Source organism: Pseudochaenichthys georgianus, chromosome 5 (genome assembly GCF_902827115.2).
Source record: "Pseudochaenichthys georgianus chromosome 5, fPseGeo1.2, whole genome shotgun sequence".
Classification (NCBI taxonomy): Eukaryota; Metazoa; Chordata; class Actinopteri; order Perciformes; family Channichthyidae; genus Pseudochaenichthys; species Pseudochaenichthys georgianus.
In genome coordinates, this window is record NC_047507.1 from 23,987,831 (window position 1) to 24,015,581 (window position 27,751).

The window sequence follows — 27,751 nt, forward strand, 5'->3', positions numbered from 1 at the left end:
CAAGATTCAAGACAGCAAACTAACATTTTAATCCTTGCTATCCTCTCTAAAGACTGACCCCGAGAACAAAATGTGCTGCCGGCTCTCCTCTCTGAGCCTTCAGCTGCTTCCATTAGCAGGGGACTTGGCGGCGGCCTGCAGGGTCCTGCGGGCCATCTCCAGGGCTCCTTCCTGGCTCTTGTTCCCGCCAATAAAGCCTCCAGCGTGGACGAAGACGCAGCCCTCGATCCCACTGAGCTTCGACAGGGCTTCATCACGAATGCCGCGCCACTCTTCCAGCAGGGACAGCCTGGGAAAGGAAGACAGAAGGGAACATTGGCTTACAGAGAGACACTGTGTGGTTTGGCTGCTCACTTCCTGAGGACACTTTGGCAAAACACTGAGTGCTGTCATCGTCTGCCTAACCAGGACAACAACATCAAAGAAACCACAATGATGCACTGATGAATGATGTCAACCAACATCAATTAAAGAACAGAATAAAACACAATTAACTTCTGCTAGTGAGTCACTTTTCAAGCAAACATGCCAATCCTTAACTGCTTCTCAAATTTGAGGATTCTCTTTTTTGTCACACGATAGTGAACTCAATTATTATTTTTTGTTCGCTAAATTGGATAACACGATTAAGACATCATAGACTTCAGGAAATCATCACTTATTTAGCAAAATGCTCTGATATTTCTTTTTTTATTATTTGAAAAAAGAAACAGCAAAACTATCAGTAATGACATTTGATTCTCCCATTTTATCTTGGCTTCGCACAAAGACTTGGGTTGCTCTGGTCTTTCTAGATTTTATGACAGGACCTACAGTGCACTGCTGTCATTCAAGGCACCTGCAGTTATCCTGACAAACACTGCACCACCACAAGCAGCCCGAGCAAATAGACCAATCAAATCAGCTTTATTCTTCTCTGGGAATGTGGAGAATCACATATTTGGTACCTTAGAATGGCATCCTTATGATTGCAGGGGAGCCGACAAGCAATCATACAAAGTGGAGAAAAGATTGGCTCTGAGGGTTCACAGGCTAACCTCTTCAAACCGTCTCTAGATGTAACGTCAAAGGAAAATTCATAAAAAATGTAGAGCAGCTCATTTACCACCTGCTGTGTGCAGCACACGCCTCAGTCTAAAGTCTGGCATGTCATTTAAAACACATTACCAGTTGTCTTTTGTTTCTGTGCATGTGTGTCATGCTTGGCTTGACAGGGTTATTATCTCATTCCTTCAGACCTGGTCTGAAGCATATGTAGCAATTCTGATTTATCACTTTGTCATTTCAAAAACAGACTTTAACATTAACTTAAAGCATCAGATTTCTTTTTTTTTTTTTAAAGTCATGGAAACCACAGGCCCTATTTTCATGTGTCACAAGTTTGATGAATTATGGAACTGTTTTGTGTAACTCTAACAGTCTAACTAAAACAGACAAAGAGAGATGCTTGTCAAAAACAGATGGATCTTTAAAGGGTTTTCTTTTGTCCTCCATTTTGAAGGTTTGATTTCTGGCCATTCTGTGAAACATCCTCTAAAAACTGTAATAGTCAGAGAGTAAAGAGCTTCAGAAAGGATCCATAATGGCAAATGATTGACATGTTTTCCAAGCCAACTCAATGCCATTATCTCAAGGCCACATGATCGGGAAGGTTTCTCATTTCTCTAACTCCCCTCCTCGACTCCTATCCTCGAGACTTAGTCACGCCCACAGGAGATGCGAGCGGAGGAGTCGAGGAGGGGAACCGAGGAGAGAGGAGCGGAAGCAGCAGGCGGTTTGAGAAATGAGAACTCCAATCCTCTGAGCGGTCATTTTAAAGAGACGTCCATTAATGATGACAGGAGGCACAGCAGCCCTCTGTCTGATGGACAGATGTGTTCATGACCACTTATATATTTACTTTGATTCATTGACAGTGTGGTATGATGAGACAACAGGCTACAGATGTGGACATATATATTTATATAAATATATACAATTTCAGATTCAAACAAGTATGAGAGCACTCATAATAACGTAACACTATCAGAGACTGGACATACACCCCCCCCCCTCTCTGGTCGCTACATGGGGAATTGAAATTACGGGCCAAAAGTTGTATTAAAAGTAAGCAGAGGGCAGAGGTGTCTGTCTGTCTGTCTGTCTGTCTGTCTGTCTGTCTGTCTGTCTGTCTGTCTGTCTGTCTGTCTGTCTGTCTGTCTGTCTGTCTGTCTGTCTGTCTGTCTGTCTGTCTGTCTGTCTGTCTGTCTGTCTGTCTGTCTGTCTGTCTGTCTGTCTGTCTGTCTGTCTGTCTGTCTGTCTGTCTGTCTGTCTGTCTGTCTGTCTGTCTGTCTGTCTGTCTGTCTGTCTGTCTGTCTGTCTGTCTGTCTGTCTGTCTGTCTGTCTGTCTGTCTGTCTGTCTGTCTGTCTGTCTGTCTGTCTGTCTGTCTGTCTGTCTGTCTGTCTGTCTGTCTGTCTGTCTGTCTGTCTGTCTGTCTGTCTGTCTGTCACACACACACACACACACACACACACACACACACACACACACACACACACACACACACACACACACACACACACACACACACACACACACACACACACACACACACACACACACACACACACACACACACACACACACACACACACACACACACACACACACACACACACACACACACACACACACACACACACACACACACACACACACACACACACACACAGGCTACAGCCGTTGTGTATTTTATTATGTGAAGCACTAAATGGTCTTAGAAAAATATCGACTCTTTGTTTGTAGATATCTACTAAACAAAGCAAATAAAGAGAGTAGGCCTGTTATACTGAGTGATATATATTTTACACACTGCTCTGCTTTTTGCACGGACCTCACAGCTGTTCTCTCTGTAAACATTGCGTTGCGATAAAAGACGTTTCTAAAATAATATCCAGAGGATGCATGCAGAGCTGTCATTGGCTGAGATAAGTCCGGCCGTGCGTCACGACTCTTTTAACATCACTGTTGCTGGAAATACATCCGCGGAGGACCCATCAGTGTATCCTCGATTATAGCTCCTCCAGAGAGCCTCCTCGATGCTCGGTCCTCGAAGTGCATTCAGAGACATGAGATGTCCTTCAACATGGCGCGCTGAAATCCATTTCCGGGTCACTACCGGAGGACCGAGGAGTCGAGGAGGGGAAATTGGAGAAATGAGAAACCTTCCTTGTGTTTTCCAAGAGCCTGAGACAACCTGGAGGAAAAGCGTGGCAACCCCTTAATCCCTGTAAAATGAAACAACTGATCGATAGCTCCACAGTATGGCTGGAAAACAAGCGCAAGACGAAAGGTCAACAGGGCGTTAATGAGAGGAGGAGTGGGGGAGGTGGTGCTGACTTGCTGTTATGACAGACCAGGAAGCTCTGATTCTCAAGATGACTCATCTAAAAATAAAACAAGCTCGCCAAAATGGCTTCACCAGTCTGGCAGTATTTTAAGGTGTCCGAAAAAGACAGTAAAATAGCGGAATGCAACGTGTGAAGCAGAAATCCTGCAGCTCCACCCGCTGTGACGGACTGGTAAGCGGAGCAACACACACACTAAGAGTTAGACCTAACACACTTAGCTATTTTATCTACCTCTGGAACAAGCTAAACTAGTTATACATATATTTATTCTTCACTGTCGGGTCACTCATTACTGGATCAGTGAGCTCCATGAGACGGATACTGACGGGGTGTGAGGGAGAGAGAGAGAGAGAGGGGGGGGGGGGAGAGAGGGAGAGAGGGAGAGAGAGAGAGAGGGGGAGAGAGAGGGAGAGAGGGAGAGGGGGGGAGAGAGAGGGAGAGAGAGAGAGAGGAGAGAGAGAGAGAGAGGGAGAGAGAGAGAGAGAGAGGGAGAGAGGGAGAGAGGGAGAGAGGGAGAGAGAGCGCTTCCGCTCATTTCTCCCGTGTTATTATCCAAAGTTAATGTAAACTTGAATAATGTAGTTCATTTGAATGTAATAATTATGTTGGTTGTTGTTTGTGGAAGCTCCAGTGAATGAGCCCCATTACCTGAGTTTTAAACATCACTTTAAATGGAAGATCCCCATCGGGCCCACCCACTCGATCGGCGATCGGTATCGGCCGATACTGACCTCCCTAGAGGTTTTACAGTCTCCAAGAAAATAATTAGTTCAATCCTCCTGACTCAATATTCATGGACACCATCTCTGTAGTAAAGAGTGTACACACAATGTAACATATCTTCCTTTGGCAGGGATTTAGCCGACTGATATCACGACAGGGCCAAAGAGGAGGGATAAACATTCAAATACTGCTCCTTTTAAAGAGAAATGAACTCAATTTCCTCACCTACTCACTACAATTGAACATGTTCCACTTCTTCAACCAATAAACATGATGGCTGTTTACCTTTAATTTATGAAGTAAAACAGAATTAACAGATTTTAAGACATTTAATTGATTCGTCGATTAATAAAATAATCAACCTGCAAGTATTTTAATAATCAACAAATCCTTTTCAACCCATCCATCCATCTTCTCCCGCTTATCCGTGGTCGGGTCGCGGGGGTAGCTTTTAAACCCGTTTCAAAAAAACATTCTAGTTCCAGTAAGATGTTCTGCTTTTTTTTTTTATTAGTTATAGAATAAATGTGGCTTTCAGACTGATATCTTTGTTTCAGACATTTGAAAATCTTCCCTAGGGCTTTCAGAAATACCAATGTTTTTTTTGTAATGACAATTGGTTTGCCAAGGTAATAATCTGGGGGAGAAAAGATAATAAAATAAAACCAGCACATAACCGCAGGTAACATCCCTAATACAGAGGCAGAGCAGAAATAGGGTGATCCATTCTGGTCCAGCTCACACTGCTTCTAACAAACAGTAAATCTCAGAGGAAGGATTCTCCCACTTCTTTCTCTCAGCTCACATTTCCTTAGCAATGTGCTGCTGATAAAAATAGACGTCTCCCCCCCAAGGTGCAGTAGCATGGACACAGGTGATAACAACACCCCTTTCCCTGAGTCGGCACACGCCCGCTGGGAGGAAGCAGGCCACCCATAGGAAGAGCCATCTGGAGCTATGTTGTTGTTTTAAGCATCTCGCAAGCCATTGTTCTGAAGTAGCTCTAAACCAGCAGCCCTGTGTGATTATAGGACCGAGACAGAAATGCTGTTCATAAGAGACACAGTAAGAGAGGAAGAAACTAATGGGAGAGCAAAGGGACCTCATGGAAAGAGAAATAGAAAGTGTTACAGAGCAGCCACTGTTCAGATCAAAACTCAATTAAAAAAAAAGCTATTCTACCCTCTTCTTGTGCCTTTGGGCAACCTAAAGTGTATTCCTAATGAGACCCATGTAGACCCAGGATAAAGAACAAGGCCACATACACAGCATGAAGTCATCTGAAATATCACATCTGTAAGTCCATTTGATTAGATTTCACATATCTCAAGAGGGCTTCACAATTTGTAAAACATATGAAAGATTGTTTTAAGACCTTTGATTCCAAAACGGAAAATTCCCTTCCAAAAAAACCAATCTCAGCGTAAGAGACTTTCAACAGACGGCGCCATACTAAAAAGACAGATGCCGCTTTAATAACTGTAATTTATACCTGGCTGCTAAACCCTTGTTACTGTTACAAGGTATGTATCTTGTATTTTGTAACTTGCTGCTGTTAAATACCGTAAAACGATGTGCTTTATGTGCAATATATACTTTATATACATATGCCATCTTTAATAACTGTAATATATACCGGGCTGCTAAATCCTAAGAACTGCTACAGGATTTGATTTGTAGATTTGATTTGTTTTTTATCTGCATTTTTGAAAATTATGTAACTTTTTTAGTTTTTATCTTTTTTTAGCATATTGTTTATTATATTATAACTTAGTACTTTTTTAGCATATTGTTTATTATATTATAACTTAGTACTTTTTTAGCATATTGTTTATTACATTATAACTTAGTACTTTTTTTTAACGCATTTATGATATGCAACAGGAAGCTGTCTGTGGCTCTTTCCTGCTGTAACGCTGCAAATGTCCCCTCTGTGGGACTAATAAAGGTATTCTGATAGTAGAAATACTGTGTGAAGAATCAGAACGAGCATAAAATAATAACATTCCTTTATATTTTTCAGAAACTCAAAGACACATTATTTGATACTGTTTATATAACACCCATTCAAGGTATTCTCTATAGGAGTTTGTATTGTAAGTGGCTGAGTCTGAACTATCTGTTTACGGTGCACTCTCCTCCTGCGGCATCAACGCTGCTTCAGGTAACTGATAATGCTAACCGAGTGCTTCCTGTTAAGCTTTATTTTTAGCAGCCACAGGATACACCATGCATTTGTCACAGAGGTTAGTACATACAGGAGAACACTGAGCAAACACTAGTGTGATAAGTTCAACAGCTCCAGGTTCATGTATCGGGAAAAGGTTAGGGGATTTAATTAACTTGGATTATTTATAATGGATTTTCACTATGTGTTTTCTCAGGGGAGTTTCTACTAATCGTTTTTGCCTTGAATCCAGGAAATGAAAATTGAGTCTGTAAACAAAATGATATTGATGAGTTGTCAAAGGAGCATTCTTTTATATAAACCACTACAGTTTATATTCAACTTTCCCTTTGGCTGAATGAAAATTATCAAGATGTGGTGTTATGATGGGAACAAAACTGCCATTTTAATTATTCACCCACCTGATTTGTTCCTAAGGGGGAAAAATAACTATAGTGAGTTACGATGTCTGACATTTCATTTCATTTTGTGTAGAGGCCAATTTATTATTTTCTACAGAATTCAATGACCCTGAACGTCTGCTGAACATGCTGCATACAAAGTGTTTAGTGTTTCTTATACGCTTGTTCACAGAGAAGTTAGTTTCTGAATATAAATCAAATATTGAATCAGAATCCTTTCAATTCACCATCAACAACCTGTGACCTACAATTTGAAAATGTAATGAAATTAAAATAAAATGCGGAGAAAAGAGTCACTCAAAGGCACCCTTTTTTTAAACTTAAAAAACAACAATCGTTCCATGTTTTAGCCATGACCAAATTAACAATTCTAAGCTGATCCTTGGACTATATTGTTCATCTCTACTCAATACTAATATTATTTCACCTCAGAAACTGGTGATTAAGACCCATTCATACCACTTTGAGAAGCAGGGAACAGCATCAAACAGAACAAATAATCACACATTTGAGCCAGCATGAAAACACATGGCTGCTGATGGATCTTCTGGTCAGTGTCAACATTAGAATGTGTTTTCTGGATTGCTTCAATGTAGAATGCTGTAATGCAAGCTGCCACAAAGACGAGAATCTCCGCAGTTTAATTTGTTTCCATATTCATAATGTGTGATGTATGCTGGGATTTAGTCAGACAACAAATGAACCACAGAACTCCAGGGGGGGATGCTGATGACGTTAGCAGAGCAGCGTTGTGGGTCGGAGGGCGAGAGGCTAACCATGTAAACAATTCCTCTCCAGAGGTAACACACACACACACACACACACACACACACACACACACACACACACACACACACACACACACACACACACACACACACACACACACACACACACACACACACACACACACACACACACACACACACACACACACACACACACACAGTGTGTTAACCATCCGACATATTCACAGAGGGTCTTTGTCTTCTCATTACTGTCATTATGTAAAAAGTGGCAAGGCAAGAACACTGATGTGATTTAATGAGTATGTACTAGGGGTGTAACGGTACACGTACCGAAATTATTCGGTACGGGCCCTTCGGTTCGGTACCCGTGTGTACCGAAGTGTACCGAACGAATATAACGTTAAACGTAAAAAATTGAGAACGTGAACAACTTCTTGGAAGTAATCTCAGGTGCTGCGTCGCAGCATTCAGAGTAATTTGCTCCCATTGGGCTCATCGCGTCATAGAGCGAGCAAGTCATTCCATTGGATGAGAGGGCATGCTATGAGAGCTGGTCAGAGGGATGCGTTCAAATGTAGTCAGTAATTTGAGGAACTGTCGAAAATTAATGGCGAACGCAGATAAAGTTGAGCTCGAAAATCCTCCAGCATCATTGAAGTCTCCGGTTTGGGAACATTTTGGTTTCGCAGTTACATACAAGGATGACGGACAAAGACAGGTGGACCAAACCAAAGCTGTTTGTCGGCATTGTTCAACTAAAATTGGTTACGCGGCTGGCAATACATCAAACTTGCACACTCTTGAAAAGGCATCACCCGAACGTGAATATCACCGGTACCAAAAGAAAAAAGACTGAAGTGCAAACCCAACTCCCACTAGCATTTGAGCCTCCACCACTCGCAAAAACTTCAGACGGAGCCAAAGCTATTACAAACGCCAAATATCCTTATGTTGCCATGTTAGCAAAGCGCTACCTGGCTGTATCTGCTACCTCTGTCCCTAGCGAGAGGGTTTTCTCCACAGCAGGAGACATTGCTAGTGGAAAAGCAATGTGGAAAAGTTCATTTTTCTTTAAACAACATGAAAATACAATGACAAGCAAGTCATAATATCAAACTGGCTGCTTAGGTGCTAGTACAGTAAAGTTCAAATATAGATTATTTCAGTTCATCGAAATGCTCCACCTTAATGTTTATTTTATTATATTTTGTATTTATTTGAGTGAATACATTATTCACAGTTTAATAATAATAAAAAAATATATATATATATGTTTTGTTTTGTGAAAAAAAATTCTGCTGTACCGAAAACGTACCGAACCGAGACCAAAAAACCGAGGTACGTACCGAACCGAAATGTTTGTGAACCGTTACACCCCTAGTATGTACGGGGCATCTTTTACTAAAGAGAACAGCTTGAGGCTTGGAGAGAGCTCAGTATTTCTAGAAGATGCAGGAATGGTCCACAAAAGACGCAAGGTTGTGCACAAGGCAAATTAAGCTTACATTACATAAGACAAAAGAGTTCATTATCAGAGATTGCCTAAAATGTTAGGTAAAGTAAAGCACTTTTTAGCCAGGGGTCCACCACCTTAGTGCAGAGTGGAATATCTCAACAGATATGGTGGATATCTGATGGATGAATATGATAGATTGGGATTCAATTTTGGAGAAACATTAATGACGGATGACTCTTACTTGCTTAAGAGACCCCCAGACTGTCCTTTAGCACACCCATGAGGTTGACACGTAAGCTTTTTAGTGAAATTATTTAGCTGTTGAATAAGGTATCCACATTTATGTTCCCGTCAGGATGAATTGTAACATCCTTGTTGAGCACATAAAATTCATCTAGTCCAGGGGTGCCCACACTTTTTTGGCTGGTGAGCTACTTTTGAAATGACCAGCTCACCGAGGTCTACCAACCAAAAATAAAATCCCAAATTGCAAGGGTTGCTGAATAACACGTTTTATTTATACATGGGATAACTACAATAGGGCTGCAACAAACGACTAATTTGATAATCGATTAATGAAACGATTAATCGACTATTCGGACTATTACTGTATGCCTTGCACAATTTCTCAAGCGCTCTTATTTAGCCATCAACTTTTAGATTTAGCTTGAGGTTGTTTTAGGCATGTGGAAACTAACAATGAAGACAATAAAGATGAATACTTTATTCAAAAATACATATATTATTAAATTAACTTAACAAATTCTGAACAAAATTAACATTGCTTTTTATTTAAATTAAATAAATAATATTTCACATCAAAAGAAACAACATGTACAAATCGTATTAAATAATCTGATGACAGAACTGTAAACAGAATAGCTGAAACTTTAACAAAATAAATAACTCTGTTACCTCTAATCATTAACCCATGTTTGTATAATGTAGTTAACTCCGTGTGTTGCTGCTAGCATACATAACACCTGACGTGGAAACGTTACTCGTGGATGGGGCTACAGAGCTACTAGAAAGACAGTGGAACCCGGTGCATTCCTCCGTCTGAATGTGGAGCACTTTTGCAAAATGTTTAGACAAATTGCTCGTGTTACCGCCCTTACATGCTAAACACTCTTGGCAAGGAGCATTGTCCACATCGAGACGGGTAACATTTAACCACACCTTGGAGCGCTTCTCTCCGCCATCCCCGCCGTGTGTTGCTGCAAGTATCAGCCGCGTGTGTAAACTGCCCCGCCCCCTCGCACACAGACGGGAGAGAGAGAGATCTCGTCTGGATTGGAAACGCATTTGTTTGTCTTTTTGCATGTTAGAAACGAGTTGGCGACACTAAGACAGCGAGATAATGTTTGTGTAGCAATAATACATGACCTTTCTCTTTCTCAACTCGCTACTCTGAGGGAAGTCACTGTCATATGCCTTGTGAACACTCTGATAATGCCTCTCCACGTTACCTTTCTTTGGCAGAGCGACGCTTGCTTTACAAATAAGGCAAATAACCTTTGAATGTGACACCACAACAAAATATTCTTCCTCCCATTCTGGGTGGAAGTGGTATGTCTTTAGCTTTTTGCTCGGTCCCGCACTCATTTTGTTGTTTGACTCTTGTTTGTCTCTTTAACTTAATTTGAGTTTTCCCGGCACTTGACTGATTTTGTATCGCTTTGCATTCTGGGTTAACAGACTGGAAAGCGATAGGTCGCTTTTTCTGTCAATCAAGTAAACTCCTGAATTAAGTGGCAGGGAGGCCAAGAGAGGAGGGATCAAAACCTGTTTTGTCTATTTTAACGGAGCTGGATTTTTTTATTTTATGAATGACTCGCGATCTACCAGCATTGCCCGACGTACTGGGCACCTCTGATCTAGTCTATCAGACTTAACTACTGTTAAGTTCAATGATGTTCTTGTGTAACTTCTAGGGGTGTAATGGTATCCGTATTCGTCCCGTACCGTCGTGGTTCGGATGTCACGGTTCGGCACATGCAGTCACACGGCGAATACGCCTTTTTTTACGAGTGGAAAAAAAGTCTGTCACTCAGGGCAGTATTACACTATATATAATCCAGGGGGCGGTATTGCGCCTAAAAGCCAGCCGCCCGTAAATAACAAATGAAGAACAAGAACAAAACACAACAAACTAACACAATACATGAAGAAGAACAGTTCGTAGCTATGGCGAGTTCACACAACACACAAGAGCTAGAAGACCCACCTGCTTCTTTTAAATCAGCTGTGTGGGAACATTTCGGGTTCCCTGTGGACTACAACAATGATGGGGTGCGAGTTGTGGATCGGACAAGGACGGTGTGTCGGCATTGTTCGACAGCGGTGCGGTATGCTAGTGGTAACACATCAAACATGCTCAATCACATCCGAGTCAGTCTCAGTCCCCAGCGAGAGCGTTTTCTCAACGGCAGGTGACATAGTTACCGCCAACAGATCTGCCCTCACTACTGACAATGTAGACAAACTCATCTTTTTGAAGAACCACTTGAAAATAGAGTAAAGCTTGAGTACCTTTATTTAGGCATAATGGCCTCACACACTCACAAGTTAATTACACATGTTAGACATTGCTCCTAAAGGTACAGATTTTATTTTGTTTTATATTTATCATTGTATTTATTTTATATTTTGACATTGTGATTGAAACACTTTCTTATTATTTATTTTAATATTTTGTACAGTTGTACAGCTTATTTAACCTTTTTGTTAAAATCAGCCATTATAAATAATATGGCCATCTGTGTCTGTGTGTTACTGTTTGTAGTTTGTTTTTAACTGTGTAATACAGTTAATGATTCCAAATGTTAGAGTTCCTTATTTTCATACCAAAACTTGCACTACTGTTACAAATAAATAACAGCAAAAAGAAATTTTGCATTTGGGACTTTTTTTTGCTTTTCCTTGTTGTACCGAACCGTGACCCCCAAACCGAGGTATGAACCGAACCGTGACTTCTGTGAACCGTTACACCCCTAGTAACTTCAGAACGGCCTATATCCTGCTAATAAAGAGGGTTGTGAGGAGACAATGGGGAATATATAACTGAAGATAATCTGTTGTTCGATAGAGACTGAATCTCACATTCAGTAAAATACACCCTCGTAAAAAGCTGGCGTATGCTTAAGTGTGAAGCTGTACAACAACAAAAAACACCTTATTGTGAGGAACAAACGTGGTCTCTGTTGAGTTTGTTTACATCATTTCAAATCCTCAGAGAGAACTGCGAGAACAAAAGCTCTTCCTTAACTATCAATCGTCGTACAAACACGCTTTTCTATCCAAGCAGGTGTTAGTCCCTCCCTGGACGACATGTCATTCCTCCATGAGTTGTTGTTTAATGGTGCAATAAGCATTAATGTTAGCTCATTTCAACACATTGGGAAGGTTGTTAAGTTCATATCCTTCACAGTATTTTCCCACAATGTTTAAAACACTTGTCTGGGAGAACATCCTGAGTCAGTCACAACACCCCTGTGAGTTGTGAATGTCTTAACTTCCGCCAAGGTAAGTCATGCAATGTGCTGCCTCGGCACACATTACAAGTGGCACTCGATGAAGCAGAAATGTTGTTTGAATAACCTTTACTAAAGAAAAATTGTGTGAATTCACACTTATAGCTGTTTTTAGTTTTTTAAATCACCTGTTCTGGAAGGTGTTGAGCCCGGCGGGGACGCACTGGACCCTCCACTGTCCATTCTGGTCGGAGAAAAGGACAAACTTGATGGGCGACTCCACCTTCAGGTCCTTCTCCAGGGAAAACAGATGCTCCTTCCACGGACATCCGCCCTGAGAGAACAACACCACCTCCCCACTAGGATCCACCTGGTAAAAAGAGGAGACACAGAAAAGAGTGTGTTAAATAAAGGACAAAAGCAGCAACAACTTGTTTTTTTCTGTCATTTAGGGTGCTTTAGAGAACATTTGCTTAAACGTTACAGTTTTATAATATAAAGTTTCTCAACATAACTAGAATATAAGCCAGAATAGAGTTTTTAGTCCTTGGCATTGAAAACATAATTTGCCCTGGAAATGTGAACTGAAAGTCTGTCTTTGAGAAAAACACAAGATATACCAGCCTCTCACTGTTGTACAAATATTCAGATTGTCCCTGAAAGAAAATGTGTTGAAACAATTGTTGTCCAGAAAAAAGTGATATATTTGTTTTTAAGTGGGTTCAAATACAAGTTTGTCCACATCATCTATGTCTATCTGGTTCCATGCTAACCTCCAATTTCACCATGTATTTCCCAATTCAGAGAAACAGAGTGAGAGTTAAGGTGACAAGAACAATAAGTGAAAAGTAACAAAGTTCACAAAGGAGGGGTGTAACGGTACACGTACCCATACCGAAATTATTCGGTACGGGCCCTTCGGTTCGTTACACATGTGTACCGAAGTCTACCGAACGAATATAATGTTAAACATAAAAAATTGAGAGCGTGAACAACTTTTTGGAAGTAATTTCAGGTGCTGCGTCGCAGCATTCAGAGTAATTTGCTCACATTGGGTTCAACGCGTCATAGAACGACCAAGTCATTTCATTGGACGAGAGGCATACTATGAGAGCTGGTCACAGGGAAGCTTTTCAAATTCAGTCAGTAATTTGAGGAACAGTCGAAATGGTGAACGCAGATAAAGTTGAGCTCGAAAATCCTCCAGCATCATTGAAGTGTCCGGTTTGGGAACATTTTGGTTTCGCAGTTACATACAAGGATGACGGACAAAGACAGGTGGACCAAACCAAAGCTGTTTGTCGGCATTGTTCAACTAAAATTGGTTACGCGGCTGGCAATACATCAAACTTGCACACTCTTGAAAAGGCATCACCCGAACGTGAATATCACCAGTACCAAAAGAAAAAAGACTGAAGTGCAAACCCAACTCCCGCTAGCATTTAAGCCTCCACCACTCGCAGAAAGTTCAGACCGAGCCAAAGCTATTACAAACGCCAAATATCCTTATGTTGCCATGTTAGCAAAGCGCTACCTGGCTGTATCTGCTACCTCTGTCCCTAGCGAGAGGGTGTTCTCCACAGCAGGAGACATTGTTAGTGCCAGCAGATCTGCCCTTTCGGCAAGCAATGTGGACAAGTTCATTTTTCTTTAAAAAAAACATGAAAATACAATGACAAGCAAGTCATGTCAAACTGGCTGCTTAGGTGCTAGTAAAGTTCAAATACAGATTATTTCAGCTCATCGAAATGCTGCACCTTAATGTTCATTTTATTATATTTTGTATTTATTTGAGTGAATACATTATTCACAGTTTAATAATAATAAAAAAAAAAATATATATATATTTTATGTTTTGTGATAATTTTTTCTGCTGTACCGAAAACGTACTGAACCGTACCAAACCGAAATGTTTGTGAACCGTTACACCCCTCGATAAACATTTTCACACATCAGATTGGACAGACTTGTACCTGATGCCTGGCCTTCACAGCCTCCTCCACCACGGCACGAGCCGGCAGCCAGGAGGACTGATAGAACTCCAGACGGTCCAGGAACTCCTCTCCCACCATCTTCATAGCCCTGCTGAAACCCTCCTGGGGAAGACATGTGTGCACATACATGCATTCAAATCAGTGTAATGATGTGAGAGCAATATCTTGTTAGAAAGACGGACTCAAATTTGGGTTTCACTTTAAAATGCTCCTGGTATCTTTTTTAGTTCCAGATCATAACTGTATCACTTATGAGCGTTCAGACCCAAATACTTGCCATCACAAACACATGCATACAAATCTAACAGTAGGGATATTCTGTGGTATCTCTGAATTTGAATGGAAGGTGAAAATCTATGTTTTCAATTACAGACACTTTTGAGAAATCACCTGGTCGGTCTATATTCAAGTTGTCTGACTAAATAATATTTGTTGTGGTGCCTCAGAGACTGAGTTGGTACTGTAGGGGTGCCGGGAGTAGAAACATAATCATGTGAACTCAAATGTGAAAGAACCAAAACAAACAGGCCAGCCTCTCCACTGAGACAACCCCAACGATGGAAATAAATTGTTCAGCATATATGCAAAGCCAGGCTTATCATGCAGAGAAACAGGTAGCGTTTCCCCGCAGGCATTCCCCTCCTGCACTAATGAGACAGAAACCCCCCGGGCCATTTGTGTGAGCCTACGTTGTTTCTGCACGGATCTGGAAATGACCTCCGAACACCGATTGCACAGCATTGCACCTGTTCTGTTCACCACAACATAGTTCTTGTATTTTAGTTTTACTGCAGGCTGTCCATTTTGTGTGATTGTCATTTAATAATGTAGCCAAAAGCCAACAAAATGGAGGTCATGGAGTTCAGTGCCGGGCTTGTCCATGTTGCAAAATGATTGAGTCATCAGCTACAAGGGCTCAATCGATGAGGCAATGCGATTATTATTCAATTGAATGAAAGATGTATTAGAAACTACTTTGATAAGTTTATGATTGTATTTTATCAAGCAGAACCGCTAAATATACCCAGTCCGGACCAGAGATATGGATGGAGAGGTTTTTTTTGTTAAAACCTTCGTTTAGGGAAACAATCTGCATGTCATTTGTTTTCCAATTTCAAATTATTCCTTGGATTCAGTGCATCTTGTAGCTTGACTAATGGAAACGTGTGTGTATAGCACTGTTATGCTGTGTTTCTTGTGTGTTTTTACTACAACAGATATAGTCATTTACCCACAGTAATTCCAAAAGTGTCTATGAGTCATGCTGTAGAAACCCAGGCAATTAAAAACTAACAGATACAAACCCACGCATAATCTGTGACCTTTGGTTTAAAAGATGTATAATAACGTGTGTCATGAGAACGGCACTCGTCAGCCCTTCACCTCTGTGTCTTGACTCTTGCTGTTCCAGCGTGGGTTTAGGTGGCCGACGCGTGCGCTCAGCGTGGTGGAGACCGCGTACAGGGCCTCCCCGTCATATTGTGAAATACCGTTGTCAATAGCATCCACCTCCTGCACAAAGTTCTCATACAGCTGCGAGGAATTGAAAGAGACACATGACAGGAGAGGTTAGCATTCTGTGATGAGCGAATACTGCATGGCAACAACATGGGAATCTGATGTTTTATGTTTATGCTAACTTTCGAAAACCAAAGAGCAAATCCCTTTTTAAAGCCAGGGAAGTTATGAAAGGACTTTCAGTTAATAGTTTACATTATTCTGATTGAAATCAATTTGGTCACAGTGTGTGGGCAGTTACTGAGGCCTAGAACGCACAGTTTGGACATAAAACCAAAATGAAAAGCCAAATTGCTGCTATTAGAAAGTCCATTGATAAAGCGAGAGAAGCAGTAACAACGAAGCAGAGACATATTGAGGTTGGAAAAGTCAACTCGTTGGTACAGTGGAAGGTCAATCACCAAACAGTTGACATTTTATAAGTGGCTTACAAGTGGAACTAAGTTTTGGGTCAAAGATAGAGATTTTGGCTGAGGATGATAGAAGCAACATCCAAAATAAGGAAGCCACTGCTGTGAGTAAAAGGATTATTTGGGGCTTAAAAACCAACTGACACATCAAAAGGCAGATGATAAAAGGAGTTAATAGAGCTAAAAGTCATGGTTGACCTAAGATTTGGCTAGCTTAATGTATCATTTAATATTCACTGTGCTAAAATCCTGCTTGAATCTGTCAGAATCTGAAACATCCCGTCACACTCTATTTATAATCACAATCTACTGACAACTGTAGAATTGAAGGCAAAACGTCATAAACTAAACTTAAACAATAAACATTATGCATGGTGTAGTCCACAGTGACTGCATGGTTAATGCAACCCTAACACAACCAACAAGGACAACATGAACAAAGACAATAATTCACACATTTTAACATAGTAACTAATAATCTAGCTTTCTTCTCATTCATTGGATGTTTCTGTTCTTCCGTCCTCCAACTGTTTTTAAAATTAACGGTGTTGGAGCTCAATCAATTGGATATGAGTGAGACGAAGTGTCAGTGACGGGGTGACGACACTACCTATTGACGCAGCAACCACTGTAAGTTATATTCTTGTTTAATTAGACTTCTCTGTTTCATTTATTCTACTCTGTATAATTGTTCTGTAGTTATTGTAGCTAAAACGACGCTTTTGAGAGATTTTAAATCTCAGATCTGCTCAAGTGAACCTGTTACACAGGTCTCAGTGGGTCACTTGTCTCAACCCTTCATTACAATATAGGCAGGGACACTCTGCTGTCACCCATCAGCTGTAGAGAGTTAACTAATTAGAGGGGCGTGGCCCCACAGCTGTGAGAACTCAGCAATCAGGCGTCCATTTTAGGTAGCTCTTTCCTGGAGCGTCAGACAGACGAAGACTGACAAAGACATTGGAGTCCTGCGGGAGTCACGAGGGAGGCAAATCCTCCTGATTGAGCTAAGTATCGCTGGTGTTTTATTTTCTTTAGTTTTTTAGCCCCTCAGGCTATAATCATGTGTATTTTCTCCATTCCTGTTCATGTGTCTTCTCGCAATTATCACTGGCCCTGTGTATCTCCTATACACAGGGGGGGTTACCTTGGTTGGTTATTGGCTAATGGTTACACAAGCCAAAAAATCGTTATGACATCATAAAGTGGCTTGAATTTGATCAGCTCATTTTCAGACCGGTTTTTATATAAATGGATCAGGACAAAAAGAGAGAATCCTTTTTCCTGAAACTTTCAGAATCTCTTTACACAGAGGACACACACATGTTTATGTATAAAAGACATGAAAAAGTGGATTTTGCATAATAGGTGACCTTTAAATGGAGCATTGTGCTGTGAATAAAACTCAGGAGGTTATAATCCACCACCTGCTTTGAATCCGCCCTCCTCTCACCTTGTCAAAGAGCACGTCCAGCTGCCTGTCGCCCTCCTTCAGCTGCGTCAGATGGGTCAGCAGCTGACGGCCGAAGTGCAGGTAGACCAGGCCTGCTGAGCTCAGCTTGGTCACCCACGGCTTCTCCGGACGCAGGCTGTGGAAGCTGTCTGCAAAGGTCCTGAATAGAGGGAGACACTATGTGAACCCACTGCAGCCGGAAGAGAGATGGCCTTTAGATGCTAAGACAATATTAACTTCACAGTAGGTGACAAAAGTCATTATAAAAATAATGCCAATAGCTTAATTCACAGTACACAAACAGATGCCCTATGTGTCAGCCAATGCTGTCAAGTGCCCCGATAAACATTCCTGTTTGTCATCTTGCAATCTACTCATTTATATAAATAGTTATCACAGCAATAAATCATATTTAATTTGGCCTTAATGTACATTATTTAATTTCATATTCTGTTCTTGTACATATCATATTCTATTTACATGTACATAGACTTTTTGCACTATTTTGTATTTTATTATATGTTGCATTGTTGGAGGAGCTTAGGTCGGAATGATTTCATTGCCATTTATACACTGTAGCTTTGTGCATATGACAATAAAACCTTTGAATACTGTATGTAAATGGCATAATCATGACATTTATCATGATATCAAATCTAATGATGAGCTATGGGGATCATCTTGTTTGATGACACGTGTCACAGCAGTAGTCATGTATTGTAGCCAAGTCTCTACAAATGAAAGGAACAATTTAAATAGATACATAAAGTAGCTTATGTCAGTGCTATAACCTGCAATCTCTCGGTAAACCTGGTCTATAGGCAGAGGATATTCAATTCTCAATACTACAGCCAACACATTGGTGTTCTGCTCATACACAGACTCCTCCCAATAACTTGTCTCTTCAATGAAATGCTGAATCCAGATTTATGCTGCACACTATGTGATGTTTATCAATGAAAGCCACTTGCATCCATAAACATTCCCCTCAGCTTCAGAGAGTTTGTGAGCGTCAGCACATGAATAGAAGCCACCGGAGCTCTCTCTCAGCCACGTGCTGAGATGGGAGGACTCCAGCACCCAGCTACTGTAGGTCATTTAATTTAGGCTTAATTGGGATGCTTGGGCTGCGGCACAGCGGAAAACAGTCTGTCGAATGAATGAGTGACATGCTAGGGAAGCAGGGGGTAATCAGCCATTAAAGCACTAATTGGCCAAGCTGAGGCATTTCTATGCTGATTATCAGGAGATTGGAGTAAATGAGCACGAGGAAAATGACAGAGTGAAACCAGAAAGGCTGAACAAGGTAACTAGCACCAATGAGAAGCCTTCAGACTGTTTGTGTGAAATGAATGGGTGGCAGACTGATATTTGCCATACAGAACTGAAACAAGGTGATTCAAGTAAAATATAGAAACAATACTGGAATATGAAGAGAATTTAGTTAGCTTGTTTAAACGTGCTTCACATGTAATGTATTACGAGTCCCACAGTGCACCAGCTGCACCACTTCTTTATGCCGATGACTAAATCACTACACATGATGGTGTTATAGCCAGGGTTGGGAGGGTTACTTTGTGAATGTAATCATTTACTGATTACTGAATACATGGCTTGGAAAGTAATCTGAATATAGTTACCGTTACGTGTCATAAAAAAAGTAACATTGAGATTACTTTTAGATTACTTTCTTTTTCCATCACAGATGGGTATGTTTTGGTGTACAGGAGACACAAAAAGCAAAAGGAAACTGAACGTGTTTTTACTGTTTTAATGGCTTATCAAGAGCACAACTGAAACATAACATCTGAAACGATGTAACAACATAATACACTTTTTGGGGATGCAGCTTGGGATGTGAGGAGTGAGGGACACGGCTTAGAACGGGCATGTCGCCTTCTGTCCTGCCAGTGTTAGCATTTTATTCTTTATGAAAAGAATATAGTGGTCAGTAAGTTCCCATTACTCTAATCCGAGTAGTCCCTAAAAATGATGGAAGTGTGTTTTGCAGAGAGACAGATTTCACAGACAGTGTGGGTTTCCAAGTCAACTTCTCAAAGTGTCACAAAAATATGTTTCAACGGTACTTCACTCAGACCCGGCGTCATGGGCGGGCCCATCCAGGATTTGGGCCCGCTGTTTTAGTCAGGGCTGAATAAAACATTTTAATTTTTTTTATTATTATGTTTATTGTTATTTGTAGGGCTTTGTCCTAATATTTATTTCTGTATTAAACTATGTTGAAAGATTAGTTTAATATAATTTTTTTATTTTGCTAGGAAATTCTGAATGAAAGTCTGCATGCGAGACCAGTTTTTCGCTGGGTTGAGTCGTGTGTTATTTTAAGTGTTGTTTTTTTTTTAAGTGAGATGCGGCACAGCAGCCTGTCAGTTTATTCTTGCTAGGTTAGTTTGGCTATTATCATTTATATTTATCTGCATCATGGATATCAGGAAGTGGTTCACGAACAAAAAGAGCTCACAAAAGGAATATGGCAACTCAGCGCCAGATGCAGGCGCATTAGAGGAAATCAGTTACGTTACCAACGAGCTAGCAAGCCAGCCAGGGACAAGGGAGGCTATCAATTATATTTTGAAGAGAAATTGACTCAAGCCGGCTCTCTCACAAACTCCTGCTCTGTGGGCAAGCAGACCGCTGCACACGCTCTCTGCCTCGCTCAATCTCTGTCAAATGTGTGTCTGCCGCCTGCCTTCACTGCTTCTGTTATAATGACCCTATAGCTAACCTTTATTTCTTTCATTTCAGCCATCGTCTGCTCCTCTGACTACTCAGGCTTTTCCTTTTGTTGTAAACAATTGTTGAGCCCTTGAACTGTATCCTATCGATTACTGACTCATCTGCAAACAATCGATTTCCCCTGTGCTTAGGAAATACATATTATGGACAAAAAATAATATTACATCGCCAAAAAAATGATTTTTAAATCTGATTACTCATGTCATCCTTTGAGAGGCAGATGTCGGGGAATGTTTCTTTATAATTAGTTTAGACCTCACTGTGACCTATACTTTAGAGTAATTCCCTTCAGAGGAGCGCTTCAGAAACAGTAATGGTCTCCGTCTCATTTCTGCCTTTAACTTTCTGGGGCAATTATTCTGGTAAGATTGGATAACCTTAAATATTAACTTATACTATCCAATAAATAAACATTAGAGCATCCGTGGCTTTATTCATTTTAATTGTGTACACATGTTGAGCCAGACAAACATACAAGAATGGAATTACTGTTACAAACCGTATGTTTTATCAGATGCTTTGATCCCAACAGAAAACTTAAATGTTGATCAAATTGAATGAATTGTGGCCACATTATGTTGCATTATAGATTGTTGGTGAATACAGAGGAGAGAAAGCTTGCCGTGTACAATATGTGGAAGCAAATCTAAACTATGTCACAATAGAAAAACCTAAAATCTGTTTATCCGGGACAGTTCTCTGATGACAAATGCCGACCACATTAAATACTGCATCCCCATAGACACAAATATATTTGTTTGCTTTCATGTCTTTTCTGAAATTAAGTGGAAGCAGTTGGAGCATTTCTAGTGAGAGCAAAAATAATCCCTGGCAGATTTGATCTGTTGTGCTTCTGTCCACCTTCAGTCAGTTTGCAGAGGATAATCTCCACACGTCTACCCTACTTTTATCCTTTTCTAATCAGAAATCGATTATAAAAGTAGGATAGACATGTGGAGATTATCCGACTGAACAAAACGTGATCCGTCTCTTAAATGTGTGTCAACCACAGACCTTATTTCGAGAAATTGCATTGCTTTTTTGTCGAGGGAACCGGAAGCAGCTTTATTCCGGGTTTCAGGACGCATCACTGCGGCACTCTATTCACAGCCATTTTCTAACCTGTAAAGCGAACCTTCAACAGTAAATGTATTCTATATCTGCAGGAGTTCCTTACATTAGTTTTGAAAATAAAAAGTTATTTTTATCTTAAGGCGCCAATGTTCACTTCATGTAGAAATGCAGGGGGGTGAGGGAGAGAGAGGGGGAGTGACATTCAACAACAGATCAAGTTATATGGCTCGTGCTGTAACCATTTAGCTAACAAGCTGCTCATTAGAATTCATTGTAATCATGGTCTTTAAAAAGTCATATATATAAAAAGGTTTAGGTCTCCGACTCTAATTTCCATGGTAACTGCAGGGGGCGTGGCAACTTTCAGTGAAATGTTACAGTCTCATGTCGCTTACAGTTATGGCCGATGTAGCAGAGAGTATATCCATATTTCAGAGACAGGGAAGAGAGTGCTATCACTCATCTTATCTAGCTCTCGGAAAAAACTACGTATTTAATGGTTTAATATCAACCACAGTTTTCCCTGGGATGTATTTGATAACGCTGTCGACTTCATCTGTGCACTGTCACTGCTCTAAAATACATTACACCCATCCCTGCCATCAGAACCATCTCCCCCAACATGTGAGTGACAGCCACATCCTCCTGAGGCTCCCAACAGAGAGACAGCCTCTGTGCCTCGTGCACCAGCAGCGGGGGGGGCGTTCAATTGAAGGAGCGCTAATTATCACTAACCACCTGCCAGGAAGAGAGTCCTGGCATTTCTTTATCACCGTGGTCATAACTCTGATTATCACCAGGGCGATAAGCTGACGAGACATCTGCAGAAGGCTGATTACTCAACGTGATGAGACTTGAGTGAATGCAATCATTTGGAAGGAACTTTGGCAGGAAATCTAATGGAGCGTGTTACTACATGATGATCCATGCAGATAGGGTACTTTAGTAATGTAAGAACAGAGCCACAGGTAAATATAGTCTCTTACTTGGACCCAAGATGAATAGGATACGATTCATTACACTTTGTTAAGACAACAAAAATAAGCAACAGGTGTGAAATCTATATGGATTTCCCTTTGTTGAGTTCAAGGAGACATGACATACAACTTCCTGTCAGACCTGTGATGGCTGTGTGTGCATCAATACCTATTTAACACACCTCTATATTTTTTAAATGTTACTAAGACATGCACATTTTCAGTTGAATGTCTCAGCTCTCTAGTGGATGAACTATGCATTGATAATAGGGATGCACGATAATTATCGGTCCCGATATTAGCAATTATGACGTCATCCCGATAAACCCGATACCAGTATTAATATTTTTTGGGTAAAAAAAAAGAAAAAATACTGCGGTGTGGGTGGATTGGGATGAGGGGCGCTTGTTTTACTCTCGGCTCCTCCTGTTTTGCCAGTACTGTGGTATTAGTGGTTTAGGAAGAGGGGAGTTCTTCACAAATCCAGCGCTCCCTAATACTTCGAACATGATCAGTCACCTGAAACATCGCCATCGCTACGATGGTGTGTTAAAAGCGTACGAAGACAATAATACAATACTGTGTGTGTGTGCGTTAGTGTTGCACGGTGTACCGATACTTGAAAGGTACCGCGATACCCTGCCGTTAAAAACGGTACGATTCCTCCGTTTCATTAGTATCGGTACTTTAAGAATGACGGGGAAAAGTACTCCCGTGAAAAAGCGCCGTTTTAATAAGAGCCGTGTGTGTTCAGCGCTCTGCTTTCACTCCCTGCACGGCAGCCCTGCCTACAGTCCCGCTCCTCTCAATCACGCTCTAAGTCCCTCCCCTCTCTCGTGCACGCGGCCACGCGCTAGCTGCCAGAGCATGTGAGAAAACGAGAAGCATGGCTGCAAGTGGGAGTGCAACTGCCGCTGCGCCTCGGCTTGTTGACAAAAAAGACGCCAGAAGTCTGTGAACGGGCGGTTCAGGTGTTCAGAGCAGAGCTCCCTGTGGGAGCGGCAGAGCGTGATGTGCACTGAACAGTTTTTCTGTCGCAATATTATCGTTGAGCAAACTTAACTAGCAAACTAGCATCACTATCTGCTAACGTTAGCTTTAGCCTTCGTTTTCTATTAGTTTTTTTCATAGGCTATAAACGGAGGTGGTATAAGTATATATCTTGTACTTGAGTAAAAGTAGAAGTACCCAGGTATTGTACTTGAGTTAAAGTAGAAGTACCAGAATGTAGGAACAATCCTGCAATCAAAATGTTCCTCAAATAAAAGTACAAAAGTATTATCATCAAAATATAGTTAAAGTAGCGACAGTAAAAGTATAAGTACTCAGGTCTTGTACTAGAAGCACCAGCGTGTAGGAATACTCTGTTACAGTAAAAGTACTGCATTCAAAATGTTCCTCAAGTAAAAGTATTAAAGTAGCGACAGTAAAAGTAGTCATTGTGCAAATTGGTCCATTTCAGAATAATATATATGATATGTTTTATAATGATTGATCATGAAAGTGTTCTCAAAGCTGGTAAATGTGCAGCTAGTTTGAATGACTTTGTAGACTGCAGGGTAGCTGGTGGATTTACTCCAGGTGGAACTAAAGTCTGATTCAACACTTGGTTATATTTCACATCATTCATCCAGATCTGTAGAGTAACTAAAGGGATTAAATACATGTAGTGGAGGAAAAGTACACCATTATTTCTGAACTGTAGTGGATTAGAAGTACAAAGTAGCAAAAGAAATATTGAAATACTTAAATAAAGTACAAGTATCTCAAAATTGTACCCAAGTAGTACTTGAGTTTATGAACTTGGTTACTTTACACCAGTGGCTATACAGATAGAAAGACTAAGCCTTGCACAGAGGCATGAAAATACATTTTCAAAATGCTCAACAGTGCTGCCAAAATGTTAAACTCACTGCTACACAATTAAAATAAATGCTTTTATATATATTTATATTAGATGTGACTCTTTGGCGTTTCTGTTCTTACTAACTGCTGCTTTAGTTGATCTGACTGCTAAAATCATCCGTTATTCCTAATTTTAAAGCCGATATTCCGTGTTTCCCTTTTTTTAAGAAAAGTATCGAAAAAGAATCGGAATCGCAATTCTTGACTTGGTATCGGTATCGAAACCAAAATGTTGGTATCGTGACAACACTAGTGTGCGTGCGTTGGAGCTATGTGCAACTCAAGGCATATGCTCGAACCGGAGCTGCCTGGACGCTGCAATCATGTTGCGCACTATCCGTGCTGAGTGTGCTGACTTCTCGTACAATGACCCACTGTCTGGCTTCCTGCATAAAGTCAAGTGCTCGGCGCAGTTGTGGCGAAATGTCGCTCCTCTGTTTTCATTTAAACAGCTCCTTATATCCGTTAGCGCAGCTAGCTAGCACCAGATGCTAACAACAACAATGCACGTAAGGTCTCTCTCTCGCTCGGGCCACACATACACACACCCTCCCGGTCCTCCAGTGGCCAGTCGGTGCCTGCCGGTGAGCGTGGAAGTGTGGTCTGCCACAAGCAGGCGGCAGGAGTGGGGCTGTCAGCATCAGCTTGTAGTTGGTATTTTAAACTCGATGCTCTGAAACTACGGGGCGGCCGAGGAAAAAAAATACACATGCGTTAATCGCGTTGAAATAATTAGTGGCGTACATTTTTTTTGTATTATCGGTATCGGTCTTGAGAAGCAGGAAGTTATCGGTATCGGTTTCAAAAACCCAATATCGTGCATCCCTATTTGATAATGTATGGTTTTAAAATGTATATGGCAATCAGTTACTTATCCACCTTTATACAAGTTAATTATGGAGCTGCAACAAAAGAACATATCCATTGTTTCAGAGGAAGCGTTATCTGAACTAAACTAATATTGCCCAATATACCTCCCAAACAAACCAAGACGATTTATCTTTTACTCACTATAACACTATCATTTCTTAAAGCAGGGAAATAATAGGTGTAATTAATTAGATTAATTATGGTGGCTGGCTCATGACATGGCTTACTGGTGCATCGAAATGGAACAAGCCTGCGTTAATGATATTAGTTACCCCTGTGCTTCGCAGCTGTGACATGTCAAAATGGCCGACATGAGAGAGGCACATTTTGCATTGCTTTGGTAGTATTTGCATCACAGAAAAAAACGATTCTTCTCAACATAAGAATGGCTTACTTAATCAATTATTCATATGTATATAACAATTTGTATTTAAGTAAAGATAATTACATGAAGTACTCCTCAAGTGCACAACACTATACTACATGTTCATTTCAAGTTAAAACTTTTTTTTCAAACACTTAATAAACGTAATCTCTTCGCAGCAGCATACTGCTAGTCGTACCTCTGATGATGGTCATAGCGATGCTTCTTTGGGTCGAACTCTCCTCCCACGTCTACAACGATGTCACACTCTGCCAGCTGTTTCGGGTCCCTTGTGCGGATTATCTCGGCATCCTGTTAAATAAATAGAACGTTTTTTTAGGTGTGCAATATCTACATATTAAATCTGTACTCCAGCATCCCACATGAATGCAATCATATCTTGATTGGTATGTCCAGGCATCCTTTGAGCATCCCACACCTTTTTAATCCAGCGGAAAAATGCATTTAAATGAATTCTATCAAGACTGTGAATTATTACTAAAATTGTAAGTGTTTAACCCACTGGAAACAGATCTGTGGCAGAGTTCAACAATAATTTAATTAGGATGGAATACATCACTAGTCACCGGTAAAGAATACACATTGAACCAACAAACACATTATATTTATCTTTATATAAAAAATATATGTTTTATTTCCTGTGACAAATGGTTAACACAGCCATTCCTATTGTGTTTGAAGTTTTGTATGCAGCTTTGTTTACATTTGGGTCAGGGAGTTTGCCACAGATAAATAAGGGTTAACCAGATTTGTGCTAAATTGGCTAATTTGATTCTATGTGTTGTTATAGTTATAGTTACAACATGAGTTACTTTTAGAAGTTACTATACACACACAAAGGTGAATGTAGGAACATGTCAGTAGAGTTTGGAAGGTGTTTTATTACGTTTTGCTGGGTATTTTCTCCCAAAAAGTACACTATGACTGACTACACTAGTTGTATCACAGGTCCATATGTCACCGCTCTTAGAGCTCCATCTATCTGTGCTGCAGCACCACCAATTGGGGTGTTAAGAAATTACATGGGACGTGTAGCAAACACATCAAATAAAAACATCTCTAGAAACCAGCCAATGCAGACTGAAGATTAATATTTAAAATAACTAAGTGTTATCAACATTGTGTACATTAAGTAACAATAACACACGAACAACAGCCGTTAGAGGATAAATACATGCACCGATCATATAATGCACTGTTGCAGCAGAAGCCTACCTTGTACTCGGGCAGCTGTCGGAGGATGAAACAGGCCAGGACTTCATCACAATGAAAGCTGCCATTGTGGGTTCCGATCTTAACAGCGGGCATGTTTGCAGTGCGGAGTTTCTTCGGCTGACTGGACATGTATCGTGGTGCTTTCACGTCCACCGACAGTAAACAACGGCAGCTAGCTTGTGAATGTAGCCGTTGTAAAACACTAGCTGGTTTGGTTAAGTTTATTTGACACGTATTTATTTTTAGGTTAAGTGCTATCCTACGTATACACCACATTCAAACTTCACACGAAACGTGCTGGTGACGGACACATTAAGCAGACGGACCGGATATGGTGCGCCTGTTTTGTGAACCGCAGAAAACCGTTTTTGGTCTGTCTGTTTTTTGGTTGTTCTTACCATAGCCAGAATATTCTTTTCACATATTATTATTATCCCAAAGTTACCTGTGGATTTAAATGAGCTAAAGAAATATATGTTACCTATGAAAGAGATGTCAATGCAAACTGGAATATTTGACTCACTGAATCACAGTAATTCTGAATGCTGACAGCAGAGGGTGCTGAAGGCAGAGAAACATATCTCCCACTCAGGGCAAGACCTTTGCAGATATGTCATTCGTCATAGGCTATATTTAAACACTTTACAGTATTATCGGGAAATGTATTATTTAGTTTCTTTAAAAACAATAAATAAAGGATTTTACTGTTTTATAATAAATGTGATAATGATGTTGGCAATTTTTTATTTATAAATGTAACAATTAAAAAAATACTTTTTTTCCTCAATGGTGTTGAGAAATATGTGAAACGTC

General features: G+C 40.6%; 1 protein-coding gene across 1 annotated transcript; it reads right to left on the reverse strand.

Moving 5' to 3' along the window:
- myg1 (myg1 exonuclease) lies at nucleotides 1–27,267 on the reverse strand. Its single transcript, XM_034082249.2, has 7 exons — nucleotides 26,939–27,267; nucleotides 25,902–26,014; nucleotides 17,756–17,915; nucleotides 15,758–15,907; nucleotides 14,354–14,476; nucleotides 12,569–12,750; nucleotides 1–289 (listed from the first exon to the last, which is right to left on the reverse strand). Exons 1-7 carry the CDS (start codon nucleotides 27,212–27,214, stop codon nucleotides 100–102), a joined length of 1,194 nt encoding a protein of 397 aa, XP_033938140.1. The 5' UTR covers nucleotides 27,215–27,267; the 3' UTR covers nucleotides 1–99.
- Between the last annotated feature and the right edge of the window lie 484 nt (nucleotides 27,268–27,751).